Below are 20239 nucleotides of genomic sequence, written 5' to 3'. Positions count from 1 at the left end.
AGGGGTTGAGAAGGAAGAAGGATGAATTGACAGAGCACAGAAGATTTTAAGTGCAGTGAAACTAACTGCCCTGTGTCATCCTGTAATGGTAAATACATATCATTACACATCTGTCAAAACCCAAAGAATGTACCTCACATGAGCCTTAATGTAAGCGGTGGACTTTGCGTGGCAGTGCTGTCAGTGGGTTTCCAGGTGGACAGATGCGCCATCCTGGTGCTGGATGTCGATGCTGAGGGAAGCTGTGATTGCAGAGCAGCAGTGTGTATATGGGGACTCTGTGCACTGGTGCTCAGCTTTGCTGAGATTTGTTTATTTGAAAGAATAACAGAGAGGGAGAGACAGAAGGAGATATTCTGTCTATTGGTTCACTCCCCAGATGCTACAATGGCCAGTACTGGACCAGGCAGGAGCCAGGAGCCTAGAACTCCACCCAGGTCTCCCATGCGCATGGCAGGGGCCCAAGGATCTGGGCCATCTTCCACTGCTTTCCCAGGCCGTGAGCTGGGAGCTGGATCAGAAGTGGAGCAGCCGCAACGGCTGGGTCTGCGCTGATCCAAAGCCAGGAGCCAGGAACTTTATCTGGGTCTCGCACATGGGTGCAGGGGCCCAAGCATTTGAGCCATCTCCCACTGCTTTCCCAGGTCATAGCGGAGAGCTGGATTGGAAAAGGAACAGCCCGTACTCAAACTAGTGCCTATATGGGACGCCGGCGCTGCAGATGGAGGATTAGCCTACTGCACCACAGTGCCAGCCCCTCCACTATGTCTTTTTGTGGCTTGATAACTCATTTTTATATCTCTGAATAGTATTAGCTGATTATATGGATATACCAGTTTATTCATTCATCTATTGGAAGATATATTGGTTGCTTCCAAAAGCTGGCAGTTACTGTATAAACACTCAGGTGCAGGGTTTGGTTTTGTTTTGTTTTGTTTTTGAAGATTTATTTATTTGAAAGGTAGAGTCACAGAGAGAGGGAAAGAGAGACAGAGAGAGAGCTTCCATTTGCTGGTTCATTCTCCAAGTGGCTGCAACAGCCAGGGCTGGGCCAGGCTGGAGCCAGGAGCCAGGAGCTTCTTCTGGGTCTCATACATGGGTGCAGGGGCCTAAGCACTTTGGCCATCCTCCACTGCCCACCCAGGTCATTAGCAGGGAGCTGGATCAGAAGTGGAGCAACCAGGACTGGAGCTGGCGCCCATATGGAATGCCTGCACTGCGGACAACAGCTTTAACCCCCTAAGTCACAGTGCTAGCCCCTCGGGAGCACATTTTTATGTAGGTGTATGTTTTCTAGTTTTTGGTTAAATTCCAAAGAGTCAGATTGCTTAATAGCATGGTTAAGTGTGTTTAATTTTGTAAGAAACTGCTCCAGTGGGTGTATCATGCTGCATTCCCACCAGCAGTGAATTAAAATTTTGTCGTTCACTTCTCTGCCAGCATTTGTTGTTGTCAGTGTTTTGAATTTTTGCTGTTCTAACAGGTTTTTGGTGATATCTTATTTTAATTTCCAAATTCCCTACTGACTTATGACGTAGAGCACCTTTTCTAAATGCTTATTTCCATTTCTGTGTATTTTTAACCTATTTGGATATTTTTCCCATTTTTGAATTCACTGTTTTCTTATTGTTGAATTCGAGGAGTTTTTTTTTTAATTTAATAAATGTGAATTTACAAAGTGCAACTTTTGTATTGTTGTGGCTCCCCCCACCCCAAACCTCCCTCCCTCCCGCGGCTCTCCCCTCTCCCACTCCCTCTCCCATCCCGCCCTTCATCGAGTTTCATTTTCAATTACCTTCATATACAGAAGATCAACTTAGTATATGTTAAGCAAGGATTTCAACAGGCTGCACTCACACAACCGCACAAGGTATAGGGTATTGTTTGACTAGTAGTGTTGTTTTTAAGTTTCATAGTAAAATCCAGGAGTTCTTTGTATTCGATTCTAGTCCCTTATCAGGTATATGTGTTCCATTCTTCATGCTTTTAGTGATATATCTAAAAAGTCATTGTCAAACTTAACAGTGACTTAGATTTTTTTCCTTCTGGGAGCTTTAGTTTTGTACTTAATATTCAGGTCTGTTAATTTTTTGAAACTGGATATATTATTTTTTTAATTTGGATATCCAGTTGTTTCAGCACCATTGTGGAAAAGATTATCTTGCCTTGATTGAATTGTCTTTGCCCCTTGCTCAGAGATCAGGTGACTGGAGCTGTGTGGATATATTTATAGTCTTTGTTTCCTATTCTAGTAATCTGTTTGTCTTTTTTTTACCCCAATACCACATTGTCTTGATTACTGTAGCTGTACTGGAAGATTTGAAGCTGGGTGGTGTTGGTCCTGTGACTTCATCCTTTTTGCTTCAGTGTATTTGGGGTCTTTTCCCTTTAAACATAAAATTAGTTGGTAAGCACAAAATAATTTGCTGGAGTTTTTAAATGGAATTGCAGCGAATCTGTAGATCAAGTTGGGAAGAACTAACGTCTTAACAATAGTGAATCTTCCTGGCCCCATAGACTGTCTCTCTTGTGTGTTTAAGTCTTCTCTGATTTCTTTAGCCAGAATTAGTTTTCCTCAGCTAGACCATGCATGTATTTTGTTAGATTTATACAGAAATAATTAGTTTTGGGGGATGCTAATGTGAGTGCAGTGGTGATTTTAAGTTCAAATTTCAGTTGTTCATTACTAATACGTAAGAAAGCAATGGATTTTTTTTTATCAGCCTTGTATTGTGTAAACCTTGTTGTAATTGTTTATTAGTTCCAGAAGACTTTTTGTTGATTCTTTGGGGTCTTCTTCATAGACAATTATGTTATTTGTGAACAGAGACAGTTTTATTTCTTCCTTTGCAAACTGTGTATGTTTTCTTTTTCTTTAAAACTGCAGTAGCTAGACTTTCTAGTATGATGTTGAAAATTTCATGCTGTTTATATGTGTGAAAACCTGATGTTTTCCCAAAGATAGAATGTGTAATATAGTGAGTAAACATTTTTAAAGAAGACTGAGTTGTCCTTTTAGGGCAAAAGAAAGCCATCGATTTTGCATTGACTTATGAAATTTCCTCCATCCATTAATTCCGTAAACGATTATGTCCTTCCACTTACCAGCGATTTTAGGCACTAGAGATACACCTCAGTGAATAAGACAGAAAAGGTCTGTAGCTCCGAGAAGCCTGCATTCTCTGCGAAGACTTATAGTTAATGATGTTTATTGAAAGGTATACTGTATTTCTTGGTTTAAAAAGCTTGTATCTGTATTACTGATCTTACACTGCAACTTGGTTTAAAATGCTTGTACTTACATTAGTGATCTTACACGGCAACTCATTCAGAGATGCTGAAACTTTTTTACTGAGTACTGATTAAAGGAGGAGGGAAGTGTTTATGGGGTTAAGGGTTACGAATGTTGTCTGTGTATGCAAAGTTGTACTTATGGCTGTAGTAGCTAGAAGAGCCCTCATTTGAGTATGGAGCCATGTTGGTGAGGCTCAAATTGTATTATTGTAGTTATTACTGAAAGTTTTTGGAACTGAGATTCAAACATATGTTGTAGAGGCAAAGACCTCACGTTAGTTAGCAAATCATCTTCGATTCCAGATACTATAAATCGCTGATTCCTTTCCTAAGGGTTCATATATCTTTTGGATAATGGAACCCTTTGATAATCTAATGAGGCTGCATTCTTTCTCCCCACAAAAGTGCATCTGCATATAATTTTGGGAATTAATAGATCCCAGTGAAACTCATTCATAGTTCCCTTGAGGGTTTGCTAATCTAAGGTTAGAACCTCTGCTGTAGTCGGAATCATAGTGAGAGTTCAGTGAAGAAAAGGAAAAGAGGCCAGCGTTAAGATTCCTCAGTACAGGTGTAAGGAAACTTGTGAATGCACATTTGTTCTATAAACTAGTACATCTGGTCAAAACACCACCACGTTGGGCTTTTGAAAGTGGCCTCATGTTCAGAATTCCATAACTGGGACGAGGAAAATGAGACTGAAGACGTTTCAGTGCTGGGGGGGGAGGAGTTGCTAAGAAATGAGTTATGTTTGTGGCTTATTTTTAAAACTCCATCTTTTTCATTAGGTGAGAACTAGAACTGTTGCGGAATGTGTCGCGTTCTACTACATGTGGAAGAAATCTGAACGCTATGATTACTTTGCTCAACAGACAAGGTTTGGGAAGAAGCGGTATAACCATCACCCTGGAGTTACGTAAGTCCCCAGGGCTTGACTGCTGTGACTTTTTTTTTCACCTGTGAAGTGCAGGGAGAGAATCATTGTGACTTGTTTTTCAGAGACTATATGGATCGTTTGGTAGATGAAACAGAAGCTCTGGGTGGGACGGGGACTTCTCCAGCCTTAACTTCTAACCGGCCTGAGCCGATTCCTGATCAACAGCTGAGCATTCTCAACTCCTTCACTGCCAGTGACTTGACAGGTAGAATGGCACTCCCTGGGTGTGCTTTAGTTGACATGCTGGGAAATTGTGTCCTCTTCGCTTCGTGTCAAAGGACCAGTTACTGAAACCATTTCCCATTTCTTTACAGCTTTGACCAACAGTGTAGCGACCGTCTGCAACCCCACGGAAGTGAATTGCTTGGATGATAGCTTTCCTCCACTGGGCAACACACCCCGTGGACAAGTAAATCATGTGCCTGTTGTAACAGAAGAGTTACTCACCCTGCCCAGCAATGGGGAAAGTGATTGTTTTAATTTATTTGAGACTGGATTTTATCACTCAGAACTAAACCCCATGAACATGTGCAGTGAAGAGTCAGAAAGACCAGCAAAGAGATTGAAAATGGGCATTGCTGTCCCTGAATCCTTCATGAATGAGGTTTCTGTAAATAATCTGGGTGTGGACTTTGAAAATCACACACACCACATCACCAGTGCCAAAATGGCTGTCTCTGTGGCTGACTTCGGCAGTCTGTCTGCCAATGAGACCAATGGTTTCATCAGTGCCCATGCTCTGCATCAGCACGCTGCCCTTCACTCGGAGTGACACGAGCGGGGAGCCCCGAAACAGTGGGGGTGCAGGACCAGTAAACTTGAGGGGAGCTATCAGGTTTGCATAGTCTTTCACTGGAAGTTTGAACCTTTTTCACTATGACATCAGTGATGTCAGTATGTATAGAACTATATCTTGATTTATCAAGAGTATTTTCATTTTTCGATCCATAAATGTGGAGATGAACTATGATCAGCAGAGTTGGGAACTAGGATTGAACTCTGTGGTGCAGCTTTAAGCTCTGCTTCTCTCTTCCTCATGCCCCGATACCTCTTCCCCATGCCCTCCTTTTTCTATTCTTTTCTGTTCCCCACTGCCCTCACTCCCAGTTTTAACACCTGTAGACAGAGGCCACCAGCTCAAAACCAGCACAGATGTTCTGAACTGAATGGTGTGGCTTCTTTTTGTGTAAATTCCTTTTGCCGTAATGGATGCAGTGGAATAACAATGTTTACAGGTACCAATCCCAATCCCTGCTCAATGTAGCATTTTTTTGGTTTTATTTTCTTAATTAATAAAAGCAGGGGTAGGTTTCTTTAAACTGCACAAACATACAAGGATTTTTTTAAAATGGAAATTCTCTCATGTTATTCAACTAGAGCACTTCAGTTTACAAAACAGCAAGTCCATCTTTATGGAAGCCAGCACGAAGAACTACGTGCAGATTATGAAGACGCTTGCTTGGATCCTGTTTCAAAATTCTAGACCAGGGCTACCGTGCACAGAATTGGTCATTTTCCTGCCAGGATATTTCTGTGTAACTTCATTTATTGGCTACAAATTTGGCATTTGAAGATGTGGTATGCATGTGGGGTTCTGTCCACCATGATCAAGATCGTAAACTTCACTGTCACGCCAGACGTTGATGATTTAGTTTGTCCTGGGCAGTTGACTTGCAGAGGCACAGTCTACGAGGCCTAGGACGTTGCCACTCGATGGTTTACATTTGAGGACACCTCTTAAGTTGTTTGTAGCACTGCAGTTCCAAGTGTTTATGTTGAGAGGGACTTCGAGATTTTACACACAATGCAGTCGAACCTTGAAGTATATTGAAGCTATTTTGTTTAGCTTAAAGAGTTGGCAAGAAAAATGTGAGTTCCTATGTGAAACAGAATGGTACGTTACCACTTTAAGTTTCAAAAAGTGATAGACGTTCAGTTGCATCTCATACTCAGTTTTATTTTTATCCAAACATTGTGAATGAGAAGCCATTGTCGTAAACCTTGGCCATTTTGCTCTATGAATGGGCATCTTTAAGTTATAAGGTGAATCAAACAATGTGTAATACAGTATTAGGATGTAATAAGCTTTGCTTTTCTAGTACAGTTAAAGCAGTTTTCTTTTTGCACCGTCTTAATTAGAAGTTTTGATTCTTACTAGTTGTGTTGCTTTGCAAAAAACTTTAAGTGTTCGGCTGCATTGCTAATATTTGTAACTCTAAGTTGCTTCCAGGTTGTGCTGATTAGATAGGCTGTAGTGATCTTAGTAGTGATTGAAAGGGAGGGTATTTATTATACAAACTGTGAACTGCAATGACATCCTGAGTTTTGGATGATATGTATTCTTATTTTTCCTTTGCAGCATTTTAATGAAGATTGCTTTGAAGTGTTTACGCAGTAGCACATTTACTATAAATTTAGTTTAGCACAGTGGACAAAAGTAGTTAAATTAATAACTTAAAATCAGTCTCTAATTTATACATCTAAAAAAATAGCATTCCTGTATGCACACAGTAAATAATGGGTAGCCTGGGCTCTGTGTCGCTTTCCAATATTTTTATCCAAGTTGTCAGCTTCTTATTGCTGTGTTATGCTAAACTTTGAACCTTATTTCTTTTGTTAAAAATCAGTACACTTTCTATAATTTAGTAAGATACTGGCCATAATCTTCCATTGTTATAACGTTGGTTTTCACTCTGGGTTTACTGTGGCTGGTCTGTATAAATAATTTACACAAAGATGACTGAATGCTAATACCAGTTGCACTTAAATGAACATGCCCATTCTCATTAGCTGATGCAGTAATATATTCAGTTTATCTATGCATTGCTGGGATCTTGATACAAGATGGAAACAGTGTTTCTTATCTAAAGTTTTGATTATCAGCAAGTTGAATGGACACTTTAGTTATTTAAATAAAGATTTTTGACCAAAATCTAGAAAATGGTATGAGAGAAAAATAAATTCCAGCTAGTTTAATAGATTTTTAAATACCAACCTGATTTTAGCCTCTTAGAGAGTGCTAACTAGCTGGTAATGTTTACTTTTAATTCCTTGTTAAAATGAGGCAATAATTTGCAAGATTTTTGTATATATCTGTAAATTCTTCCTATCTTTTTAGATCTAATTCAATATTTTCTGACTACTTCTGCCATGTATAATACCATTTTGTGCATGCTTGATGTGGCATTCATCAATTGTACCACTATGACTTTATCCATGTAAAATAGCTATTTATTGAATTTTCTTTTAAAAGCTGGATTTACTGTTTTTTTTTCCTCTGTTGAAACATCTTAACAGAATTTGTTACTGTTTATTAAAAGAATTGCGTTTGAAAGCATGGAATATCTGATTTGCAATCATATGATGAAACAATAATGCCTTTATTATCAAGTGTTAAGCACAATTCTTATAACAAACTGTGATAAATTCTTTTTTTTTCCTTTGCCACATTATTTTTGTATGAACAAACCAAAAATTCATGATGAGCATTTGCAGTGTTGGCTGATACATCTTTATGTACAGGGAATTCAAGAGGACAGTGGATTCATTTAGAAGTGTAACTGGTGCTGTGATTATAGCAATACTTTACTTTTTGCTAGTCGTACTTCATCTTTTTCATGCTAGCTTTTTAAATGTTTAGTTTTCCTCTTGTCATCGTCAACTGCTGAATTTACTTGAAGGATGTAGGATACTGTTTAAAAAATACTAAAGTCTGTACAATTAGGTCAAAGAATTGTGCAATCGTTTCCTTTTAATTTTTAAAATTGAGGGTCATAAATATTTGAGAACGTCAGATCTAATAGAGCATAGTGACACTATTTAATTTAACCAAAGTCTCTAGTAAATATTCCAACTTTGAATGTAAACTAACAAATAAACCTGACCACCAAGGAGATTGTTTTCCCCGAGTTTCAAAGCACATTGTCTACAAATGGAAACTGAAATAATTTATAAAAATATTGACATTACTATGTTTTTTAAAAAGTTCCTAATTTTTTCACTGAAAGGAGGAAGCTATTAGTTTTATTGTTACATATGGTAGCTATTAATATTCCTCTTAGATGACCAGTGATTCCAGTTGTCCCAGTTTGAGCTAAGTACCCTGTGAGAATGATAAATTAGTGACAATCAGAACAAGTTTTAGTATCAGATGTTCAAGAGGAAGTTGCTATTGTTGCGTTGATTTTAATATTTGTACATAAACACTGATTTTTTTGAGCATTATTTTGTATTTGTTGTACTTTAATACCTGGTGTACAGTTCCAGAAATAAAAATCTGGAAATCTTTTTTTTTCTTGGTTTGTGTGAATATTTGCCAAAAGTAGATTTTTTTTAGTTAACGAATGTTAAGCTATACAAAATAGGTTGATATTGTGCCACCATTAAGTTGCTTTTAGATAGTTAGGAAGATATTTGATAGGCAGATAATAAAGTTGGTAGGTGAAGTTTTCTTCAAATCCTGTATAATAGCTTTCAATGTAAATTTCTAGCCATCCCAAAGCAAGGATTGTGCTCTTAGTTTAATTCAGGAAACATTTATTGACTGTTGTGTTTCAAATACAGGTCTAGGCTGTTGTGTCTTATAACATGACACCTGAAGTTTGATTACACACTGCAGACTCTCACATTTAGGGTCCACAAGGCTTCTTTTATGCTATTTGTAGTTTCGTTGGCTCTAGTCCTGTCTTGGCTAAGCCTTCATCTTTCCAAACTGAAGATCTTGTCTAAGACGCATTTCCCAAGTTTGACCCCGTATTTTGTTTGCTATGACCAGAGTTTTTCTTGTCCCATTCCTATTAAGCGGTGATCAGATCCAGAGTTTGTGAAGGCCAAGAAAGGGCTAAAACGAAAGCAAAAACCTGACTTCTCCACTTTGATGACTTGTCTAGAGTGGCATTCCTTCCTTCTCAGACACTGGAGGGCACGACTGTAGGGCTTTGGTGACCGTGTGCTCAGGAATGCCTTCAAGGGACAGGCGCAGAGATTGTGAGTGCAGCCACGAACACAGGTAAGTGCTCTGGGAGCTGCTGAGGTTGGTGGGCTCTAGGGGAGGGAGGAAAAGCCCTGGGACGCAGAGTAAGCCACTGAAAGTCATTTCGGCTGTGATTCTCATCACCAGTGGGCTTTTTTATCATGCATTGGTGGTGGTAAGTGCTTAGAGGAAAAATGGCCCCACGTATCAGCGTGGTGGGGACTGTAAATTTCAGTAGAGCTCCCACCTGAGGACAGAAAAGGGGGTGAGGGGTCCTGGCAGGAGGAGAGAATACGAGCCCCAGGTGGGTTCAAGGAGTAGATGGACAGCAGTGAGGCCAAGCCAGATGGGTGAAGGACTGGGACACGCACTCTGGGATTCCAGAAGGGTTTTGAGCAAGAGTTTGTCAAGGTCCCGCTTTCAGAAAGAACGGCTCTTAGTGATACATTCTGGCGGGGGCAGGGTGGGGGTGAGAGTGAAAAGGCAAGGCGATCAGAAGTCTTGAAATTGCAATCCTCAGATGAGCCCAGCTCGTGACATAGCAGTGACGGTGGTCAGAATCTGGTTATACAGGTTCCGTGAAGATTTAAGGGGCCCCACAAACAGCACCCTCTTCCTCATCCAAGTTAGGAATTGAGAGTTAGAGCAGGGGTCAGGTTGATGGAGATCAACTGCTAATAAAACTCCAGGGAACCTGGCCAGAGTCATTCTGTCCCTGGCTGGGCTGTCTACAGGCTTCACGGTGGAGAACAGCGCAGGACACGTTCTGCTGGCGGGCAGAGTCCAGAGAGAAGGAACGACCAGGGTGTGGGCTCGCTCCTCCAGGGGGCTAGGAGGCTAGCATGGAGGCTCTTCACGGGAAAGCTGAGAGGTGCAGGATGGGTGTTGCCACCACTGCTGTCTTTGACCTCCAATCTCAAGGTAATCTCTTTGGTGCTCTTTTTTTGTTTTAATCATTTGGGGTTTATGTCAAAGTGTTCAAAGAGTAAACAGTATAATGACCTCACATTTTCTTCTCACCCACATAGAACAGTCTTTAATATACACACACAATGTTCTCAGGGCAACACAACAATACCTGTTGACTTTATTCTGTAAAATAAAAGTTTTTTCAGAAGTTTGTATAAATCCACAGTAAGACAAGAATTGCTGTTGTGTGGCTACAGTTTTATAAACCACCACAAAGATACACAAAATGAAATTATAGATTCAAGTAGTAGGTTTTAATAAGCTATTGCATATTTAGGTGAAAGCCAGTGAAAGCTAATTGTATTACAGATTTGAAATTGCAGTGAAGCCAATAGCTTTTATCATGAAATCAGAACATAACCAAGACATAAAAAATTGTTCCAATTAAGTCTCAAGGTATTTGTTCTAAAGGTGGAATTTGGAGAAGTGATCAGCAAAAAGCAGTAAGAATTAATAACTGGATAGAAAAATCTAATGTCTAATTGACAGTTAGCTGACAATTGTGTAATAGTTTGAAAAAAGCTCTTCTCCTTGCTTGATGTCCCTGAGTGCAATGAGAACAACACAGCGAAGGAGGCTGAAAACAAAAACAAATATACAGGCAGTGTAAGTACTGTAGACATTACCAGCCACAGGCTCATACCTCTAACACTGTGGACTTCACAGGGGGTAATTCTGTCTACACAGATTCATTCCACTTTAGTTTATGTGTTCACCTTCCATAAGGGAATAATTCTTATCCCCAAGGCAGGTATTCTACAGTATGTCTGTTCTCTGTCAGTTAAAAAGGACCACAGCTTAGTGTCTTACACCACTGATTACCTCTTCTGAAAATGTGGCTTCTAGGTGTAGGCCCCCAGAACGGGCATCACAAAAAGGATTCTCAAATAGGATCACAGTTTCACTTTGTTTGATTACTTTGTCTTGTGTTCTGAAAGATGGGAACACTGCCTAAGGCTAAGTGAAATTTTAAAAATTCTTTTTCTGGACACAATAAGACATTGTGAAGCGTATATCATGTCCCAGAATATATAGCCTATTAACATATATGCAGACAGAAAATTTAAGTGTAAGATTGGTGAATAGTCCAAATTTTAAATAGCATTCATCTCAATACAATTTAATATTTCCCATGTAAAATAAAGTTTGCCAGCAGCTCAGTGAAATCTTACATTGATATCCTCCTACAGCATTGTTAAGGAACTCAGCTCTCCAGAATTGTTTACAAAGTTAGGTGGTGCGATGGTGCAGCAGGTTAAGCTGCCATCTGCAGTGCTGGCATCCCAGAAGGGCACCAGTTCGAGTCCTGGCTGTTCCCACTTGGGATCCAGCTCCCTGCTAATGTGCCTGGGAAAGCAGCAGAAGGTGATCCAAGAGCTTGAGCCGCTGTACCCATGTGGGAGACCTGGAGGAAGCTCCTGGCTCTTGGCTTCAGCCTGGCCCAACCCTGGCCATTGTAGCCATTTGGAGAGAAAACCAGCGGATGGAAAATTCTCTAAGTCTGCCTTTCATGGAAGTAAACAGATCATTTTTTAAAAATTTAAAAACTGACTTGCATATTCTCAGTAAACTTTCCATTAATGAATCTGAAAATGAATGTTACATTAAAAATATGTGTCTTCTGGTTAAAGCCCTTTTTTATGATTAGGTTTCAGAACCTAATAGTGAAATGAGCAAAAGAAATTATGGTGTAATTTGACCCTTTTTCTTCAATTGAGTGCTCTCTTGTGAGGTACAGAACATTATATTAAACATGACAAAGGCAAAAAATTGAGGATTTTACAGGTAGGGCAAACAAATTACTTGAAAACTATAAAGTCAAAATTTGTAATGTATTTTACACAGTGATAAGCAGAATGATAATTAACACATTAAGGGGTGATGAAGATAGAAAATCAAGTTACTTATAATCTTGTACTAAAAAGTTTTGCCCCGATTCTATACAGCTTATTTAAAGAAAATATCTATTTTGAAAGTACAACCTAAGAAAGAAGATGGGAAATTACTTTTAGAAGCCTAACCTGTGTCTGTCGTAGCTGTAGGCAGTGTTTGGAAGGTACTGCTTCAGTTCTACAGGGAACACAGCAGGCACATCAAACTCCTGGTAACAGACATTCGCTGCTCTCTCTAGGAACAAGCACACAATCTTTAGAAAGGAGCCGCGATTCCAGGTCATGGAAAATGGTATTGTTAGGACACTCGATGTATGGTTTTCTAAATTATTAGAACATAATCAAAATAGCACTTATGTCCCAGGTACTGATTTTTATATATTTATATATTATGGTAAATAATAACAACTTTAAAAATATTTATAATATAGATTTGTATTATATTCATAAATATATATATGCTTCACTGTGTGTTTGCTTTTTAGATATCAAAAAATAGGTTCAGAAAGGTTAATGGTTAAATAAGAATCAGGCTGTTTTTATTTTAAGATATATTTATTTGAAATGCAGAGTTACAGAGAGGGAGAGACAGAGAGATCATTCACCTGCTAGTTCACTACCAAAATGGCTGCAGTGACCAGGGCTGGGCCAGACTGGAGCCAGGAGCTTCCTCCGGGTCTCCCATGTAGTTGCAGGGGCCCAAGCACCTGAGCCATCCTTCCACTGCCTTCACAGGTGCATTAGCAGGGAGCTGGATTGGAAGTGGAGCAGCCAGGACTAGAACCACACTGGTGCTGTAGGCAGCAGCTTCACCTACTCTGCCACAATACAGGCCCCAAGAACCAGGCTTTGAGTTCACGGCTGCCTAACACCAGACTGTGTAATGTAGTCCAGTGATTAAATGTATGAGAACATCAAGTTCCAAGATGGTAATTCACAAACTTAGCAACAGAGAGGGGGATTCCAGTCTAGTGATTAAGGTAAGAGCACTTCAAGACGGTTGTGGGGAATAGAATTAAAAGAAGTTTATCATTGAATCATACCATGTAAATGACAATATATTCTTCTTTCCCATGTTTAAAAAAAAAGAAAAATGGAGAGTCAGGGAATAGGGAGACTCTTAGAGTACTAGAGTGTGTTGTTCTTAATTTGGATGTTGGTTATAAGTGTGCTCAGAGGACCAAAAATTCATTTAGCTACACACGTATGTGTATTTCTTGCTATGTATACTGTATTTCAATAAAACATTTTAAACAATAGTAAGTTTGGGGGCCTGCAGGCGGCACATTTCCCAACTAGGAGTGCCTGATTCGAGCTTTGGCCACTCTGCTTCCACTCCAGCCTCCTGCTGATGTGCACCCTGGCAGGCAGCAGACGATGGATGGCTCAAGGATTCTGGCCCCTGCCACCCATGTGGGAAATCCAGATGGAGTTCCAGGTTCTTGGCTTTGGCCTGTCCCTGCCCTGGCTATTACAGGCATGTGGGGAGTGAACCAGTAGATGGAGGATTCTCTCTCTCTCTCTCTCTCTCTACCTTTCAAATAGAATGAAAAAGAAATTCATTAAAATTGTTTTAAAGAGAATTTTATTTTGGTACAAAAAGTTTTGAAATTTATGCATATAAGGAGTATTAAAAGATCATGGAAAATGTGTACTTTGAAAAAATTATTCATGGATTTTAAAATTATAAGGCTATATTGAGGGCAGTGACAAAATAATCTCTAAGTACAAAAATGCTAAAATAATAATTGAAAGGGCAGTTGTTATCAGTTACCTATTTATTACAAAACTGGAACAAAGATAATGAAGAATCCAAATAACGTATAAGAATATTTGCCCAAATTCTCTGTGGTGTCTTCCCTCAGAAAGTTACCGTTGCTTAAGCATTTTTGAGCAGCGGAGGTGTTACACTGATGTGTCTGGCACTCAGTCATGTGGCAGGGGAGAAGTAACCACGCTAGATTTTATTCCAGTCTCACCGTGCCGACTTACCATTCGAACAGTTATTGACATACTGCCCCACAGCCAGTGGATTGTCAGTCTCTGCTGTCAGCCATGTACTGTCACTCATTTTTAAAGGGCCAAGGCGATCCCTGCCACTGCAAGATCTGCAGGAGAGGAAAGCATTAGCTTAGGGACTGTTCTTCTGTTTCTCCAAATGCAGTTCACACATACAAAGTTAACTCTAGAACTAAACAATTCCCCTGAACAGCTTTTTTGTTTGTTTGTTTAATCAGTAGGACAACTAAGTTGCTACACGGCAGTTAACGAAGCCGATTTTTATTTAAGGTACACGAGCCGCTGGTCAGAATCCAGTGTGTGGTTCTGTCCCCTATAAATGAATCTTAACATGGGTACCACTCACCTGTATACGACTTTTGATATTCCTTTGTCATTTCCATCAATGAGTACTCCATCAAGGCATCTAAAGATAAATGGATTTCCAATGGACTGGAAAAAGATTGGTTCATGCTTCTGATACACTGTGCCTATTATACAATCAGACAAAGACATTATGCCAGCATGCAAGACTCCTAAGCATCATAATGAGCTTTCTGTGGTACATAAACATAAAATGGAAGAATCTGTATGAATTCATCCATATTTTTCTAACACTTCACCTCCAATCTAAAGTATTACATTCTCTTTGGTTACTTTCCCTTTAAAAAGTAAGTGCTGAACAGCAAGTCGTGCACAGACCAACTTGTTCACAAAGCACAATAAAATCTGACTGTTGGGTAACGATGATATCACAGTTTAGACTCAGTTTTACAAAGTCATACACTCATATTTTTTAAAATATGTAGACATTTAAAAAGATGAATGGATTGACATCTAGTAAAGAGATTTTTAAGAAATATATTTTTTAAATAATGTAGACATGAGACTGTAAGGGTACTTCAAAGAGTTCTTGGTGGGTCGGCACCTGTGGCACAGCTGGTTAAGCCATGAGCCACGGCCTACAGTGCCGGCATCCCATATGGGCACTGGTTCGAGTCCTAGCTGTTCCACTTCCATTCAGCCCCCTGCTAATGTGCCTGGGAAAGCAGCAGCACATGGCCCAATTATTTGGGCCCCTGCATCCACGTAGAAGCTCCTGGCTTCAGCCTGGCCATTTGGGGAGTAAACCAGAGGATGGAAGGTCAGTCTGTCTCTCCTGCTTTCTCTGTAACTCTGCCTTTCAAATAAATAAATTTTTAAAAACAAAAAATTCATAGAAAATGGAACTAATATTATGAGTTTATTTTGGTGCATGACACATTTCAATTCATGGATAATACACCTTTTCTACATACTAAGAACACTTTTTAAAAATTATTTGTTATTTGGAAGAACTAGAGCAAGAGATCTGCCATTTGCTGGTGTATTCCCAAATGGCTGCAACAGTCAGGGCCGGGATATGCTGAAGCCAGCAACCTGGGGCTCCATCCGGGTCTCCCAGGTGGGCTGCAGGGGCCCAAGTACTTGGGCCATCATCTGCTACCTTCCCAGACACATTACCAGGGAGCTGGATTGGAAGTGGAGCAGCTGGGACTCCAACCGGTGCTCATGTGGGATGCTGGTGCTGTAGGTGGCGGCTTAACCCACTGTGCCATAGCGCCGGCCCTTGAAGAAAACTTTTGTACACAAAAAATTTTTCACATCAAAATAAAGTCATACCCTTTCATTTTTCCATGTACTTTTTGAACTACCCTTGCAGATGACTCTGCAATTTAGACCCCTTTGTTTTTCCTTTCACTGACAAAGGAAGAAAAGGAAAAAATTAATATGTACCAGGATGCCTCCTATGTGCCTTTGCTTAGGGACACAAAAGCAGAAAATAACAGAATGCATTTTAAAGATACAGGTCAGCCTGACTCAAACACCCACACCCTTTCCACTATACCATGTAAGATAAAGGCAGTTTACCAACATAGTCTGTCAGCATCCCAGTTGGTGAACTTCTGTAAAGAAGCTGCTGTACTGCCCAAGGACAGAAATGGCAAGAAAGTCTTTACTCGGCGATTTACGGATTTAAGTGTCTACCTTTTGAATTTTAATCCATGACATTTAGAATTTTTTTTATGTATTTGAGAAACAGAGGGACAGAAATAGGCCGGGGGTTGCAGGGGGCTCAGGGAGAGAGAGAGGGTGCCATCACCGGTTCACTTCCCACACACCCCAGGCTAGAGCTGGGTGCCTGAACTCAGTGCTCTATCCTGGTCTCCCACGTGGGTGCTAGGAACCCAAGCACTTGAGCCTTCCTCTTGCCAGCCAGTGTGCATGTTAGCAGGAAGCTGGAATCAGGAAGGAGTCAGCACTTGAACCCAGTACTCCTGTGTGGGACGTGGGTATCTCAGCCTATACCTTCACTACTAAGCTAAACACTAGCTCCCATACCATTTTTTCTTTAGTTATCAAATAAGCCAAATTGAGCTGTTCTCTTATTGTTTTCTAAGTAATCTGTCAAAGTGGGCCATACTGTGTTCCAAGTGGAAACACTGACTTAAAAATTTCCTTAAAAATGCATTGAATGTTTATTATTTGAAAGGAAGAGAGAGAGAATAGACATCTTCCATCTGTTAGTTTACTCCCCCAGCGGCCACAATGGCCAGGGCTGGTCCAGGCCAAAGCCAGGAGCCCAGAATTCCATTTGTCTCCCACATGAGTGGCATGGGCCCAACTACTTGGGCCATCTTTGTTTGCCTTCTCAGCAACAGTAGCACGAGCTGGACCGGAAGCAGAGCAGCCAGGATGCACACCGTGCCCTGATACGGGATGCCGGCATCACAAACGGCAGCGTAGCCTTCAGTGCGCGGACACTGGCCCCAGTCAGCCAACACTCTAGGGCATGGCCGAACACATGGCATCATTTATAAAGTTAATTTCCAGATCAGACTTTTAAAAACTTACGGGAACACAAGTTTGCAATTCAGACCCTATTTCAAAGATCACAGGGCTAAGTATTTTGTTGAATGTATCAATATATAGAAATTCTAAGCCAAGAACTAATTGTGCTATTACCAGGATACATAGATACAACCGCGCCTTTGGGTACCAATCCTTTGGCAACGAAGACACCTTTTCCAGCAGAAATCACTGAGCTAGGTGCTCGGACCACACAGAAACCCAGCGTCTTATAAAGAACTTCTTCCGGCTTAAAGGTGTTCTGCGGCTGACTGTTCCCCAGCAGTGTTTCCCTTTGGTGCTGAACCGCCCACAGGTCTTGGTATTTTGATTTAACAGGTTCGGGCAGCACGGCCAAGATATCTGACTGTTTACTGAAATCATTTAAGAACAGAGCCTGGAAAAGTTGCAGTAACGTTCCTAGGACATCTTCATCTGAGAGAACTTTGTCTTTGGATTCCTCTGGAACATATCGAAGGGTCCTGGAAACGGGAAAAGTTTCTGTTGACCACCCTTGAACGATGAAGGCCGGGCTGCCCGGACGCGGCCCGGGGTACCGGCTGATGGAACCAGGCGTGTGTCCGAAGGGCACGGGACGAGGAGGTCCAGGAAGGAACTGTCAGGGTCGCCTCAGCTAAGCAGCGCCGACAATACCCGCAGCAGGAGCCTGTGTCTAGGCCCCGCGCACTGCGGCCCGGCGCTGCCAGGCCCACGCGGCTGGGCGCCTGGACCTGGTCCACCCGCGGCGTCTTCCACAGGCCTGGGCCAGCTTCCGCTCCAGCGCCGCCCGCAGTCACGTTCCCTCCAGGGGCTGCCTCGCTGGCTTCCCTAACCGGGGTTCCTGCTGCACTCCCCGTAATTCTGCGGACAGAGCGGGCGCACCTCCCGCCCCCCCACTCTGGGCAGCAAGCTAGAGACTTCGGGGAGCTCCGCCGGCAGAGACCGAGGCCCCACGCCCACCCAGTCGCCCGGGTCCTGACCCCACGCCCGCAGTTCGCACTCTGCTCGGGTTCACGCGTTAGCTCCGCACGGACTGTCTGCACAAAGATGATGCCCACAGGGCCGTGAAAATAAACCTGGTCTGGCTTTTCTGAGGAAATTCAACCTCCTGACTGTGGCTCCGCGGGGAAAGGCCACGCACTCTCACGCAGAGTCTTCTTTCTAAAGGTCTCTACTTTTGGCGCGCATACAGGGGCCCCAGCCAGTAAAGACAGCAAAGGGAGAAGCCGGCCTCGCAGGCCTCGCAGCGCGGACACAGAGGAGCAGTCACAGGCCACGCCCACCCCGGGCCAGCGCCCGCTACGGGCGCCCCGCCCGCCTCGGGGTTCACCGGCCTCAGCCCCGCCCACATCTAACCCCGCCCGCCTCAGGCTCCGCCCCCTTCGAGCCTCCGCGCGTCTTCTGGCTCCGCCGGCCTCAGACCCGCCCGCCTCGGGCTCCGCCGGCCTCAGACCCGCCCGCCTCGGGCTCCGCCCTCCTCGGGCTCTGCTGGCCTCAGACCCGCCCGCCTCTGGCCCCGCCCGCCTCTGGCTCCGCCCTCCTCGGCCCCGCCCCCCTCGGCCGGCCCTTCGGTCGCCGCTGGCTCTTGCTGCTTCAGGCTCCACCCGCCTCCTGCCCAGAGGCCCTGGCGGCGTGGTTCGTCCCGCCCGCTCACCTCGGGTTGTGGCTTAGGTTCAGCGCGATCCAAGGAACGAAGCGGTACTTGTAACGGCGCCATCGCTGCCACAGGCCCCGCAGCAGGCGGCCGGGCATGGCTGCCCCTCGGCGCCGTGACGAGGACGGCCCGGGCGCGGGCGGGCGGGCGGGCGGGGAGCAGGCGCCGCGCGGTCCCGCCCTCCTCGGTCTCCGCCCTCCGCGTCCCTGGCGCCGCCTGGCTCCTCCGCCCCGGACCGCAGAGCGCGTTTCTCCCGCGAGGAGCGCGGCCCCGGGCGCCTCGTGTCTGTCGCGGTGGCCCGGCCCCGCGTCCGCTCCCCGGGGTCCCGCGCCCTCCTCCGTCCCTGCGCGGCTCCTTCTCGTCTCTGGCGCCCTTGTCGCCCCTGGCAAGCAAGTGGCATCCTCCCCTGGACGTCGGGCCACCGCGCCCGCGTTCCTTAGTTTCCACCTCGGAGGTCCTGCGGGTACGACAGCCAGAAGTGGGGGAGCCTCTGAGCGCTCCACACTCCCCACGACGGGACGGCACGGGCAGCTTTTTAAGCAGTACCTCTATTGAGGTGCAGTCGGTCTACCTCAAGCTGCCCACACGCCAGTGAACGGCTCGGTACACCTGGGAGCTGTCGCCGGACTCCAGAGAGCGAACACAGCCGAATCCCTCCGGCCCCGGCCCCGGTCCACCGCTTTTCTGCTTCCTGTCGCTCTCGGTTAGCTTCCTTGTGATGGATCGTCCTGTTTTTATATTCCCGGATTCGACTTCGTTTAGAATTTTGCGTTTAAGTTCGCGGGAGATTACTGGCCTGTCGTTCTCCTGTAATGTCTTTTATCAGGCTTTGGAACGAAGACGGGTTAGGGCCGCTCAGCGCCAGTGGCGGCAGACGCCAGGAACCCCCTAATCACCGTTAAATCGGCGAGTGCTGAGAAATAAATGTCGTGGGGCCCGTGTTGTGGCATAGAGGGTGAAGCTGCCGCCTGTGGTGCGGGCATCCCGTATGGGTGCAGGTTCGAGTCCGGCTGCTCCACTCTGGAGCCAGCTCCCTTGTAGTGCGCCTGGGAAAAGCAGTGGGAGTGGCCCAGGTGTTTGGGCCCCTGCACCGCGTGGGAGATCGGAGGAAGCTCCGGCTCCTGGCTTGACCCAGCCCAGCGGTTGTGGCCACCAGGGAGTAAACCAATGGATGGAAGATCTCTCTGTCTCTCCATCTCTGACCTTCAAATAAATAAATAAGTCTTTAAAAAGAAAAAAGAAAGGAAATGTCTTGGTGCCAGTTTTTCAGGCTGCAAATGTGGTTTCTTTATTCTTTGCCTGAGAGAATGAATCCTAACCTAAAATCCCTACTGAACAGCTGAGATTCCGGTGAAAATTCAGGCAGATTCCAGGGGGCCTCAGGACTAATTTTGTTACGTTCCAAAGGAAATAAAAGGGGGGAAAAACCGTATCTCAAATGTCTCCCTTTATCTCTAACATCATAGTGGATATTGGCAAACGCTAGAGAGTTTTCCATCGTACTCTGTTTGGTAGCTTTTGGCATAATCTAGATTAAATGGAGTTAATCCCATTTCAGGCATATTAAGAAATAGCATACAACGAAAGTGCCTGTACAAACTTACAATGAACCAAAAAGAACTAATTGAATCCTT

General features: G+C 43.6%; 2 protein-coding genes across 10 annotated transcripts in view; one reads left to right on the top strand and one right to left on the bottom strand.

The window, feature by feature from the left end:
- MIER3 (MIER family member 3) overlaps positions 1-8518 on the top strand; it is a 33751-nt gene extending 25233 nt beyond the window's left edge. For all 8 annotated transcript variants that reach the window (XM_070056720.1, XM_070056718.1, XM_070056722.1 and 5 more), the window contains 3 exons: positions 4083-4210; positions 4294-4436; positions 4546-8518. In XM_070056720.1, the coding sequence (XP_069912821.1) occupies positions 4083-4210; positions 4294-4436; positions 4546-5003 (729 nt within the window). In that variant the 3' untranslated portion in view covers positions 5004-8518. The remainder of the gene's footprint in view (positions 1-4082; positions 4211-4293; positions 4437-4545) is intronic.
- Positions 8519-8750: 232 nt separating this feature from the next.
- SETD9 (SET domain containing 9) lies at positions 8751-18777 on the bottom strand. 2 transcript variants are annotated; one of them, XM_051853774.2, is made up of 6 exons: positions 18606-18773; positions 17069-17433; positions 14430-14553; positions 14057-14172; positions 12194-12299; positions 8751-10295 (listed from the first exon to the last, which is right to left on the bottom strand). In XM_051853774.2, exons 1-6 carry the CDS (start codon positions 18701-18703, stop codon positions 10262-10264), a joined length of 843 nt encoding a protein of 280 aa, XP_051709734.1. In that variant the 5' UTR covers positions 18704-18773; the 3' UTR covers positions 8751-10261. The 2 variants fall into 2 exon arrangements, with proteins under 2 accessions (XP_051709734.1, XP_051709733.1); XM_051853773.2 differs by having other exon boundaries at positions 10262-10749; positions 18606-18777.
- Positions 18778-20239: the final 1462 nt, after the last annotated feature.

Source organism: Oryctolagus cuniculus, chromosome 14, assembly GCF_964237555.1.
Source record: "Oryctolagus cuniculus chromosome 14, mOryCun1.1, whole genome shotgun sequence".
NCBI classification, from domain to species: Eukaryota; Metazoa; Chordata; class Mammalia; order Lagomorpha; family Leporidae; genus Oryctolagus; species Oryctolagus cuniculus.
This window is presented reverse-complemented; position numbering and strand designations above follow the sequence as displayed.